The sequence below is a fragment of the Canis lupus genome, chromosome 18 (genome assembly GCF_003254725.2).
Source record: "Canis lupus dingo isolate Sandy chromosome 18, ASM325472v2, whole genome shotgun sequence".
Taxonomy (NCBI): domain Eukaryota; kingdom Metazoa; phylum Chordata; class Mammalia; order Carnivora; family Canidae; genus Canis; species Canis lupus.
Window position 1 is genome coordinate 32,463,703 of NC_064260.1, and position 12,748 is coordinate 32,476,450.

General features: G+C 47.3%; 1 protein-coding gene across 11 annotated transcripts in view; it reads left to right on the forward strand.

Annotated features, from left to right (window-relative positions):
- Positions 1 to 12,501, forward strand: part of PAMR1 (peptidase domain containing associated with muscle regeneration 1) — a 158,375-nt gene extending 145,874 nt beyond the window's left edge. For all 11 annotated transcript variants that reach the window (XM_049097021.1, XM_049097027.1, XM_049097028.1 and 8 more), the window contains 5 exons: positions 3,316 to 3,528; positions 5,135 to 5,201; positions 8,473 to 8,705; positions 9,685 to 9,977; positions 11,427 to 12,501. In XM_049097021.1, the coding sequence (XP_048952978.1) occupies positions 3,316 to 3,528; positions 5,135 to 5,201; positions 8,473 to 8,705; positions 9,685 to 9,977; positions 11,427 to 11,963 (1,343 nt within the window). In that variant the 3' untranslated portion in view covers positions 11,964 to 12,501. The remainder of the gene's footprint in view (positions 1 to 3,315; positions 3,529 to 5,134; positions 5,202 to 8,472; positions 8,706 to 9,684; positions 9,978 to 11,426) is intronic.
- Positions 12,502 to 12,748: the final 247 nt, after the last annotated feature.

Genomic DNA, 12,748 nt, shown 5'->3' on the forward strand with positions numbered 1-12,748 from the left:
CTTTAAAAAATGAAAATAACAAACAACCAAAAAATAATAAACAACAAAATTTTATGGTTATATGTTCTGATGATCAAACATAGGGAAAAAGTATAAAGAAGCAAAAATCATTTTGGATGTTACAAGCCAGAGATAATGACTATAATTATTTTAAAGTATGTTTTTCCTGTCCATTTATCCCCCCTTTGGCTGCTTAAAATTTTTTCACTGATTTGGTTTTTAGCAGTTTTGCATAATAGGTCTGTTTGTGGTTTTCTTCATATTTATCTGTCTTAGGACTTTGTCAATCTCTAGGTTGATATCTCTTATCAGTTTGGGCGACTTTCTCAGCCTTTATCTCTATATGCTGGTTTTACTCTATTTTCTCCTTCGATGTCAGGTACATGTCTTTATTAACCTTCTCACTGTTTCCTTACATTTTCCTGTATGTTTTCCACTTGTTTTTTTGACTCTTGAGCTGAATTCTCTCTTAGAAGTTATCTTTCAGTTTATTAATTCACATTAGCTGTATCTGATTTGCTATTAAACTCACCCACTGAGCTTTGCGTGTTTTTGTCATTGTCACTTTTCGGTTCTAGATTTCTCCTTTGCTTAGTTTCTTAGGTTTCCAGTCTTCTGTGGCTCTCAATTTTCTGTTTTATTTCCTTGAGCATACTCAGCATGTTTATTTTCAAGTAGTGTCTGACAACGGCAGCATCCAAATCCTTCCTAAATCTGTTTCTATCGCCTATATTTCCCTTGAATTTTAGCCACATAGTTCTGTGGTTTTTTTTTTTTTTTAAGATTTTGTTTTTAAGTAATCTCTTAGTGTGGGGCTCGAATTTACAACCCTGCATGCATGCTCTACCGAGTGAGCCAGCCAGGCATCCCCAGTCATATACTTATGTTCCATTGAACCCTTACTTGAAAGCATCATCCGGCACTAGAAAGCTCTATTCTGGTGACCGTCTGTGAGCAATAACTTAAAATCAAATAATAGTTCCATTCTAAGATCTCATCAAGTTTGAGCTGCAGCGTTGATTTAATTACAGCTTCTCTGAGAGTTGGGAGACGTACTACATGAAACATACACATGTGACCTGATTTCAGGCATGTCACATTATAAAGGAGTAGGCATCTGAAAATTCTAAAAATATAGCAGAATTCCTCAGCCTTGGGCAGACTTGTTTGAATATCCTGACTTAGTTTCTCTTTAAGTTTCCTTTTAAAACCTCTTCAGGGAGAAAGACCAATAACTTGAATTGTCCCAAGACATTGTTCTCTCCAAAGGCTCAAGAACTCTCCAGCATTCCTGCTGGTTAAACCCATGTTAAATGTAGTTAGGAATATGATCCAGGAGAATCCTGAACTTAGGAAATCATGGGGCAGGAGCCTGGTGGACCACGGAAGTCCTTATTTCCCAAAGGAGGAAAACCTACCTCTCAGGCTCACAGTAGAAGCCTCTTTTCTTCTGAGGCTGATGTGGCTGGAGTATAGTTCATATTCTTTCAGTATTCCAGGACTGGCCTTAAGTATCCCCAGAATTTCTCTTGGCCATGAGCTCTAGCAAGGAAAACTCAAAATGAAGGAGGAAGGGGGTTGCATTGCAAAAAAGCATAGCTCTTTGCACAAAGCCTAGCTCTTTGACAGGAAAACTGACCACAGAGTCTAGCCCTGCTAGGGCCAGGCAGCGGGCAGGGGCTGTGGCCAAGGGAAGCATGCAGCCCCCACCTAAGCAGACAGCTTCTTCTCTATGCTAGTGGATTGTTGCCATGTGGTAATACAGGCCCAGGATTTCCAGGTCTGAATTTTGTCAGAAGCCAGTAATATGGATTTTTGTGTGCTGTCTCCTGATTTTTGTGTTGGCAGTGAATTCCATTTTCTCAAACTCGCAGGCATGACACACCATGTTTTTGAGATGATTGCAGCCCGTGGGCTCCTGCTGGTTGTTTCTGGGCCATATGTTTAGCATTTAGTGAATCTCTAACTATAAGAAGGTAGTCCCGGGGTATCTGACTGGCTTAGTTAAGCCACCAACTCTTGGTTTTGCCACAGGTCATGATTTCAGGGTCATGAGGTCAAGACCCATGTTGGACTCTGTGCTGAGCACGGAGTCTGCTTGAGATACTCTCTCTCCCTCTGCCCCTCTCTCCTCTCGCATGCATGTTCTCTTTCTCTAAAATAAGTATATCTTTTTCTTTTTTTTAAATGTGGGGTGGCTGGGTGGCTTAGTAGTTAAACATCTGCTCAGGTCATGATCCAAGTCTCCTAGGATTGAGCCCCACATGAGGCTCCCTGCTCACTGGGGAGCCTGCTTCTCCCTCTCCCTCTGCCTGCTGCTCCCCCTGTTTGTTCTCTCATTCTCTCTCTCTTTCTCTCTGTCAAATAAATAAATAAATACATACATAAATAAATAAATAATCTTTTTTAAAGATAATTTAAAAAGAAATGCTTTTTTAAAATAAATGTTATTTATTTGACACAGAGAGAGAGAGAGACAAGCAAGTGTGCACAAGCAGGAGGAACTGTAGCAAGACAGGGAGAAGCAGGCTTCCCACCAAGCAGGGAACCTGATGTAGGGCTCGATCCCAGGACCCTGGGATCATGATGTGAGCTGAAGGCAGACACTTAACTGACAGAGCCACCCAGCTGCCCCAGAAAGAAATGCCTTTGTAATGGATATTGTTAAATGTTTAGATGGAAAGCATATATTGGAGATCAGGGGAACTTTGTTGTACCTCTAAATTTATATCCTCTTCTAGTATTTTTGAACTCTACCTTTCAACACACTTGTGTCCTTGAAGATGAAATATAAAATCTAAATTCATTTCATATGTGCAGCCTTGTTTCTAATAAGTTCTACTTTCTGGGTACAACACAAATAGGAAACTGAAGAGTCTTGTTTAATTGCCCACGCTTTAGGGAATGCGGAGATAATACAACGACACTGGCGAGCAATCATCCCTGTGTACTGATCATAAAATCGAGGTGCAATGTTTACGTTGTCCAGGCCTGCCCAGCTCCCACAGCTTGAGAAAGAAATGAACGAGATCACAAGAGAGCCAGTTGTGGTGTCAAATTTATTTATGGAATATGGAATATGGAATGAAATACTTCTCAATTTAAGAATAGATCGTTAAAACAAGGGGAAGGCATGTCTAACACATGCATTTTCTATTATGAGTTTTCTCCTGGTGATTCCTCTGGGTACCATCGTTAGCAGGCTCCACATCACTACATTTTTAGTTCAGTGAAACATGAAAAGATCCGGTTCTAAAATGGAATGCTTCACACTTTTAATAGCTCTTTTTCTCTTCCTTTTCTTTTTTCTTTCAGTCCTTGAAGAAAGTAACTGCTCAGACCCTGGGGGCCCAGTCAATGGGTACAAGAAGATAACCGGAGGCCCTGGGCTTATCAATGGGCGCCATGCGAAAATTGGCACCATTGTGACCTTCTTTTGTAATAACTCATACGTTCTTAGTGGCAATGAGAAGAGAACTTGCCAGCAGAATGGAGAGTGGTCGGGGAAACAGCCTATTTGCATAAAAGGTAGCTTACAAGTATTTGTGAAGTCCACAGAAAGAGACGGAGTTGCTGGACCTTTTGGTAGCTTCTAGACATGTTTGAGAGCCCCTGAAAGCAATGCCTTTCCCCTTTCAGTTCTCACTGGAACCATCTGTAACTCCTAGGTTGAAGCCGTTCCTGAAAACATATGCTTCTTTTTTTGGACCTCCAGAGCACCTGCTTATTCCTAATCACAGCTTCTCGCTGTGATCAAGAGGAGTTCTAAAGTTATCAGAGCACTTTAGGAAAGACGACAACAAAATTGAGGCAATCGTTGGGCTTTGAGATAGCTACATTTATCTACTCTCTATGAAATACGAGGTTGGTGTAGGAAATAAAAGAACAAAATAGACACACTGTCCCTGCCAGCCTGTATGGCGGGAGGTCGGAGATGTTAACATAATGAAAAACATCTTGACAAGATGGCAAGACCTCCAGCATTCAAGGCAGAGTTAGAGGAAATGGATGAGCAGTGTATGTTCAGAGAAAGAAATGATCAATATTCCTTGGAAAAGGGACAGTTGTATGCAGCAGGTAGGAGGCGAGCCAGTCGAGGAGACTGGGAAGGGTTGGCAGAGGTGCAGAGCAGTTGGGATGATATTCCAGTTATAAGACAAAGGAAAACAAGGAGGTGTCTGCAGAAGTGAAAGGACCATGGTAAACTCAAAGTGGGGCCAACTGGGAATCTGGGAGGTAGATTGAAAAGCTTGGTTTGGGACCAGAAAACATGGAACATTGTATAGAGCAGCTTGAAACTTACCCCTGGCAGTGGGGATGCCTGGTTTCTTACTGAACCAGGTCAATAGCCCCTGTATTTTAGGGGCAGGTCACAATTATCTGGCTGTTTCCTAGGAAGAAAAGTATGTCCTTGGCCTAGATTATCCAGATAATTGCTTTAATCCTCCACTTTCCCTTCTGGGTGTTTGTCAACAACCCAACTCATGGGAAAAGAAATAAAAGAGAATGGGAGAATGGTTTGTGAAAGGAATAAATCACTTTAGACTTTAGCCAGAAGCGACCTTCATCCCCACCAGCACAGACTCTGATTCTTGATTTCATTAAGTATGGAAACGGTGTTACATATGTCCTTGGAGATTTTTGTCAATTCTTCTCTTACAAATTAATAACAACCAAAGTTCTCTAGTTTGCTAATTAGATGAATGTTGGCTGCTTGATTGGGAAAGTGAAGAAAGAGACGCTTCAGCAAAATTAAGCCTGGGCTTTGAGGTGCCCTCAAATGATCATTAGGAGCCTCCGTTTCAGAGAAAGGACGTAGAAGAATCAGCTCCCCAACCCTTACCCATGGTTGACACTGCAATCTGGTTTTAAATGAGAGCCCTGTAGTTCCCTGCCTTGGGCTTTATTTTAGAACCTTCATTTTGACTTTCACTCCATGTTCCGTCAAGTTCACTGATGCTATTCGTGTGAACAGACCATCCTAATCTAATGACTGCCAGTGTATCACCTGACACATCTCTTCTCTGAGACCTCGGAAGTGTCCAGGGAGGGAGGTCAGGGATGACTCTGAACTGAATGAACGTGAGCAGTTAATATGGGAAAAGATGATGCCCTCTTGTCTCCTTCATTCTAGCCTGCCGAGAACCAAAGGTCTCAGACCTGGTGAGACGCAGAGTCCTTCCCATGCAGGTTCAATCAAGGTGAGGTCCAAACACCTGAGCTCTGCTTTAAAGGCAAATGCATGTTTCCCCTCCCGCCCCTTTTCCTCACTTGTGTGTGGCCAAGGACAGTCTGGGGTTTCTTAGGGACACTCAGTGCTGACTGCTCATGAAAGAATAGGGCCTGTTAGAGGGAGGCTGATTAGCCAGCTGCCTCTGGCCAAGAGGTAGCAGCTGCTGGAACATGTACTCGGTTCACTGGATCGTGGGAAAGTAGGTGGTTGGTAGGAAGCAAGACTTGAAGATGATCTCTGAGGAGCTGGCTTTTAATACTTGAGTCTTCTTGAAGTTGCCGTGTGTTGACTAGGGCAGCTTCTAGGCGGAAGGTTTTCCTGCCACATGCAACCAGCTATGGCTCCGGAAGATTTTCTTGGTGGCAATCAACCAGAGGAGGCAGGCTACTGGCACCCAGGAATTAGGGATAAATGGCCAGCTCTGATGAGGGATGTGAGCCCTCAGATATACCTGCCCAGCCTTCCTCCTGGGAAGACAGAGGTGGGGACCACCGGTTGGCGAGAATCGGCCCATTTCTCCTCCTTCTCTCCTCATTTTGTAGGAAAACTGTTCTCACCTCATCTCCTACTGTTCTCCTCACCCTCCACTCTGGCCACACGGGCCACCTGGCTCTTCCCTACCCCTCCACGCAGCACTGCCTGAGAGCCTCTGTCCTTCTGTCTGCACCCTGCCTCCACTGGACATCCGTGAGGTTTATAGCTTCGCTTCCATCAGCTCCCTGCTCAGTTTTAACCTCCCCTGATTATCCTTCTGAAAATAAGAACCACCCCCCCAAGTTATAGTACTGTTTAATATTTTCTTCTTTTACACTTTATATAAAAACAAAGCCACCAACGTCAAGGAAGCAATCAATAAAAAGAATAGTGACCCCCCTCCATCCTGACCTCAGAGCTGACTTCTTTGCTCTCCAGCACCTGCTGTGCCTCAGATTTCAGCTTAGCTCCCAGCCCTACCTGTTGTCTTACGTACATTTTTTTCATTTGTTCGATTTCTATCTCCACCTAACCCCACAGAAATAAGTTATAAAGGTTACAGGTGCAAGAACATTATCTGTTTTGTTCACATTCACATTCTGGTGCCAAGGACGATGCTTGCTGCAGGGGAGGCACCCCACAAAAACGTGACCACTCCAAACATTGCATGAAATGAATGAATGGGATTGACAAAGAATGGCTCGAGCTGGGTCGGTCTCTCTTTAGTGCTGTATTTTGTATTCTTGGGCAAGTTCCTGAATTTGCTAAGCCTTTAAGTCTCTTCTTTTGAAAAATAAGGACAATCATAATAAAGCCTGTCTCTGGGGATTGCTGTGTGTGTTAGGTGCAGCGCAAGGAGCTAGCATTTGTTGAGTGTTCGTGCTCCTTGCCAGTTACTCTTCTGAGTGCTTTCCATGTGGTAGCTCATTTAGTCTTTCCTACAACCTCTGAGCTGGGTAGTACTATTATTGCCATTTTCTTATAGGTTTTATTAGCAATTTTATTACAGATAAGTAAACTGAGCCTCAGATAAATGAATTAATGCACCCCCAGGCTACGTTGCAAAATGTGGATCCGGGATGCCAATCCAAGGTCTTCATAGTCTTCGGGGTCTTTAGGGTCTGCTCCCTTATGCCCTAAGCTGCAGCCAAGCCCTATGTAAAGGCTTTAGCAGAACACTTGCATAAGGGAACAGCTGTTGGTTGCAGCTACTGCTTTCAGGAATGGTGACAGTGAATCCCAGTGACTAGAACTGACCCCAGTCAAGTAGAACTGACCCCAGCCAAATGACCAGAAATACTCATAAAGCTGGATATTCATCAATCTCTCACCTTTCCTCTGGATATTTCCTTCTATCTCTGTCTGTCCCGTTCCTTGGGAGCAGTGGCAGTAAAATATAAATCCCATCTTTTCCTGACTTTATGATTTATCTGGAGCTGGACTCTCCCCTCAGTGGGATAAACCTGTTCTTTCTAAGGAAACATGTGCTAGAGGAGCCCCTGAACTATTTTAAAAAGGCCATGGCGGCTTTGTATTTTTAAAGCAATAATGGGAGGTCAGGTGGTGAGGTGCCAGGTGGCTCATGCAGATGAAAAGGAGAGCCTAAAACTTGATTTTAGGGATCTTTCTGGAAGATAGGCTGCTGGAGTATGGATTTACCTAGCTCTAGCAGCCCAGTCACCCAAGAACCCCAAAAGCAGTGTAGTCTTTCCAACAGATGGACCAAAAGATGAGCTGGGTTGCCAGCTCGGAAGCTCCTTGAACAGCTCCTTGTTCTAAACATGAGCTAAAGACTCACTGAATGAAATCACTGTGGATGGAATATTTGCTCTGAGTGAAGCACTGTACAGACACATGAAATAGGTTTCTTAAGATGACATCCGATGGCACAGTAGAGACACAGGTTGGGAATCATAATTGCTAAGTGCCGCCATGGGTACTGCCTTGGCTTCCTGTATGTGCTTCTGTACTCCCACCTCCCCCTCTGGGCTTCCTTTCCCTGTTCATTAAACAGAGATGAACACATTGTTTCCTAAAGGAATTCTAACTTCTCAGTTAGTGGCCGTTACGCGCTGATGTAAGACGAGCGCGGGCTGTCCAATGTGTGTACATCTCCCCCCAAGAATCCCTGAGTGGTCTCCGGGGTGGGGAGGGGGCTTCAGCTTCAAGTACTCATTTAAAAAGCTTTTTCACATTTACACACAATGCTCTCTATTTCTGCCAATCACTGTGCCCCGAGAAAGTTCTATTCTCTGAGGTGTACTAATTATATACGCTGATTGCTAAATCAAGCTACTGTATCAACACAGTTTAGTTCAAGTCAATTCCTAATATTGCCCCATTATGATAATGTTTGGAGGAAAAAAAAGAAAGACGCCTTGGTTCAAGTGAACTTCCTTTCTTGTTTAATTTTACAGTTAATTTTTCTCTGTGTGCATGTAGAGCGTACCCTTGGATAGCAGCTATTATGCCAGATATTATCCTCTGGTTAAAAATCCTAGGCAGCTGGAGGCCTGCCAGAAATGGAAATGGAGGAACGGAGTGAAGGTTGGGGTGTGCAAGAGAATTTGCTCTTGGTAGAGGGGAAGTGCGTGTGGGCGGAGGGTGCAGGGGAGGGGGCAGCAGGGAGAGAGACACACAGAGAATGGGATAGCCATAATTTTTTCTGCTGTGACCAAATGCCCGGTGTGGGTTGGCATGTGTACTACGGAGGCCACGATGACTGTGTCTCGCCCCACTCTCTCTGGGCCCGGGGCCCCATGCAGGGAGACACCGTTACACCAGCTCTACTCGGCCCCCTTCAACAAGCAGAAGCTGCAGGGCGCCCCCACCAAGAAGCCGGCCCTTCCCTTTGGAGACCTGCCCCCCGGGTTCCAACACCTGCACACCCAGCTCCAGTACGAGTGCATCTCGCCTTTCTACCGCCGCCTGGGCAGCAGCCGCAGGACGTGCCTGAGGACCGGAAAGTGGAGTGGACGTGCCCCGTCCTGCGTCCCTAGTGAGTCAGGAGTCAGGCCTGGGGCGGGGGGGGGAGTGGGTTAGGTGGCTTCCGTCTTCCTTGGCTGCTCGTGAAAAGCCATCAACCGTGTTGAAGACTTTTTGGGAAAGGGTCCTTGTCCAGTGTCCTCCAGTTGACTCTCTAGCTTGTTGATGTCTGATGTGCCCCAGTTGGAGCTTCCTTCCTTGGGCTTCTAACTCGGGAGAGACTAGCTCATCAGGTCTTCGATGAGTTTTTTTGGAGGGGGCACACTTCCTCAGGGATAATACCATCCTGTTTACTTGGAGGAAAGGGAGAGGACCGTCGTTAAGTGCCAAGTGAGGGAGGGGTTAGCGATACCCGAAGGCTTCTACATACGTCACCTTGGATACCCTGTCCCAACCCGTTTTCATGCTTATCATCCAATGGTATTGAATAGGTCATTTTTATTAATTAGGTGATGAAGTATTAAATACCCATAAGATTATGGTGCTGCTTACTGAGGTAGCATATGGAAGTATCTGGAAAAGGATCTTGCACGTAGTAAGCTCTAACCTCCCTGCGCTCTTTGTCAAAGGAGAACAGTATGGCTTAATTCTTTGTGGTCAAGTTCATAATGATCGTCATGACATTTTGAATCTGACTGTTTACATACCTCATCATCCAGTCTCCTCAAGAACCCTATGAGACAAGTGTCATTACTGTATTCATTTTTCAGGCAAGAAGACTGAGGCTTTAAGGGATTTGGCAATTTGCCCAAAGTCTTTGTGCTAGTAAGTGCCTGGGACCCCAAGCTTTCGATCTTAACCCCAGACTTTATAACCAGTCATGTCAAAGGGTTGATTACTATTTCATGGGAGAAGAACAGCTTAGATGCTTAGTGGTCATCACACCATGAGGTCCCCCTTTCCAGAAGTGTGTTCTTTTGGTTGAGCAACACATCCCCCCTTTGGATGGGAAACTCTGAGTTTATCTTACTGAGCTGATGCTTTCTCCACAGTCTGCGGGAAAACAGAGAACGTCACTACTCCAAAGAGCCAGGGGCTGCGCTGGCCGTGGCAGGCGGCCATCTACCGGAGGGCCAGCGGGGCGCATGGTGGCAGCGTGCACAAGGACACATGGCTCCTGGTCTGCAGCGGTGCCCTGGTGAACGAGCGCACCGTGGTGGCGGCTGCCCACTGTGTAACTGACCTGGAGAAGGTCACCATGATCAAGACAGCAGACCTCAAAGTGGTCCTGGGGAAGTTCTACCGCGATGATGACCGAGATGAGAAGACCGTCCAGAGCTTGCGGGTGAGAGAGGGCAGTAAGCTGGAGACTCGCTCTTGGCTCAGCAGACTCCCAGCACCAGGAGGGCATAGCTGTGTCAGCCCTGACACCTGGACACCTTAGCACCCCTTCCCGGAGCCTGGCAGGGAGTGGGTGCCCAGTATTTCATGCAGACAGTTACTTGGAATGGGCATCTAGAAAGACGATGGAGTCTTTTTTCCTTTTGTTTTCAAAATAATGTTGTAACAAATATCATCTATCATGGAGGTCATCAAACATTAGTGACCTAGTATGTGGAGGGCATGGTACGAGGTCGGCTCTGAGACGTAGAAAGGTTTTATCCAAGATACTCCTGATCAATTCATAATATTCTTCTCTCTCTGCCTATCCCTCTCCGTCCCTCTCTTCCATCCACCTACCCACCTACCTCTCTATCTGTCCATCTGTTCATCTATCCATTCATTGTTGAGCACCCCCGGTATGCCATTCACAGGGAATAGATACAGAACTGGGGAAGCTATGGCTTTGGCCCTGGAGAGTGCCCAGGCTGGTCAAAGAGACAGCCTAGTATATCGTGATTGCTTTGACACGAGAGGGGCACTGAGAAAGTGTGCCCAAACATAGTTGAAGACCTAGAACGCGGACGTAACAATGTTAGGATGTGTCATAGATGTAAGCTTCTAGAGGCCCCCATCAAAGAGAAGGATCAGTGAGGACTGGGACAAGTGGCAAAGACCGTGGAGAAGTCCTGTGGACCATCCGGGGTGTGGCTCTGTCTTGCTGGCTTACTGATGAGTGAAACGTGTATGGTGGGCCACAGAGGGTGCACCCGGGGGCCCGTAGGGTTTGGGTTTGCGTAGTGCTCACATGTTCATAAAATCTTTTAAAAATTTAAAAAAGAATTTTTTAAAAGATTTTATTTATTCATGAGAGACACAGAGCCAGAGAGAGAGGCAGAGACACAGGCAGAGGGAGAAGCAGGCTCCATGCAGGGAGCCCGACGTGGGACTCGATCCCGGGTCTCCAGGATCACAACCGGGGCCAAAGGCGGCGCTAAACCGCTGCACCACCGGGGCTGCCCCAATCACATGCATTTTTCTAAGCAGTCGTTGGCCAACGTTTAAGAATCAGGTTGAGATGGAGATCTGGAGGCTGTTGTCTGACGGGGTTAGGATGCCAGCCCGCCTCTTGGCCCGGCGGCGGTCCGCTGGAGCACCTGCTAAGCTCTACCTTCCCCACTGCGGGTGGGGCATGTGCCACTGTTCTCTGCACCCCACTTAGTTAGTCCGCCTGCCAGGCAGCGGTGGGCATTGCACTTCCCAAGCCCCCGAAACGAAGCGGCTCTGGTCCCCGAAGGAGGCAAGTATCCCCAGGTAATCGCAGCTGTCTCCCACTCACGTGCCCCAGGCCCTGGGGGTCTCGCTCGCTGTGCGGTCGGCGGCTCACCACGCTGTCCCTTCCTTGCGTTTGCAGATTTCGGCCGTCATCCTGCACCCCAACTACGACCCCATCCTGCTGGACACGGACCTTGCCATCCTGAAGCTGCTGGACAAGGCTCGCGTCAGCACCCGCGTCCAGCCCATCTGCCTGGCGGCCCCGCGGGACCTGAGCACCTCCTTCCAGGAGGCCCGCATCACCGTGGCCGGCTGGAATGTTCTGGCAGATGCGAGAAGCCCCGGCTTCAAAAACGACACGCTGCGCTCAGGGGTGGTCAGGGTGGTGGACTCGCTGCTGTGCGAGGAGCAGCACGAAGAGCACGGCATCCCCGTGAGCGTCACGGACAACATGTTCTGTGCCAGCCGGGACCCTGCTGCCCCTTCGGATATCTGCATGGCCCAGACTGGAGGCATCGCCGCGATGGCCTTTCCGGGACGGGCGTCCCCCGAGCCACGCTGGCACCTGGTGGGGCTGGTCAGCTGGAGCTACGACAAAGCATGCAGCCACAGCCTGTACACGGCCTTCAGCAAGGTCCTGCCTTTTAAAGACTGGATCGAGAGAAACATGAAGTGATCTCGGGCCCCTGAAGAGGCTTCTTGCACGTCCATGGGTACAGGTGTCACATGAGGTGGGGTGAACCTGAAGTTCGGGTCCTCCTGTGACTTGGGCTGGGCTGGGGCTTCGGACTTCAGGATCGAAACTCAGTGGAGAGTGCATAGAGCTCACTTTCTGGTAGGGCCCTGCCTCCCTGGCTGCGGAGACCATTTGGAAGACTCCAGGGCTGCATGCGAGAACGGAGTCTCCTTGAAGGAGACCATGCAGATAGCAGAGGCCCCGATCCACTGGCCCAGTGGCCTGGCCCACCTGCCCTTCACTGGTGTGAACGTCATGGCCAGCTCTGGCCGAGAGGGTTGGCCAAGAAGAGCGATTCATGAGGTCTCTTCCAAGACTCTGGCCAGACCAAGTTCCCAGGAGCCGCCTGTGGGACAGAGCAAGACAGCAGAGCTTGGATGTGGCCTTGGCTTTTGGTGTCTCTGGCCACAGTAAAGTGGGGTCCTTTTCTTTCTCCATCCCCCATACATATTTTAATAAAACAGGGGTTGGCTTCTGACCTACGGAACAAACGTGCCGTGACTGATTCCTGCATGCCGCTTCTCTGAGCTACGTGTGTCAGGGCAATGGCTTGGTGACAGCCCTTTAAAACGGATCCTCAAGTTCTCATTTGCAAGCAATGCATAGGGCAAAGTTGATGCCACCTTTCCTTTTTTTTCTTTTTTTTTTTTTTTTTAAGATTTTATTTATTTAGTCATGACAGACACAGAGAGAGAGAGAGGCAGAGACACAGGCAGAGGCAGAAG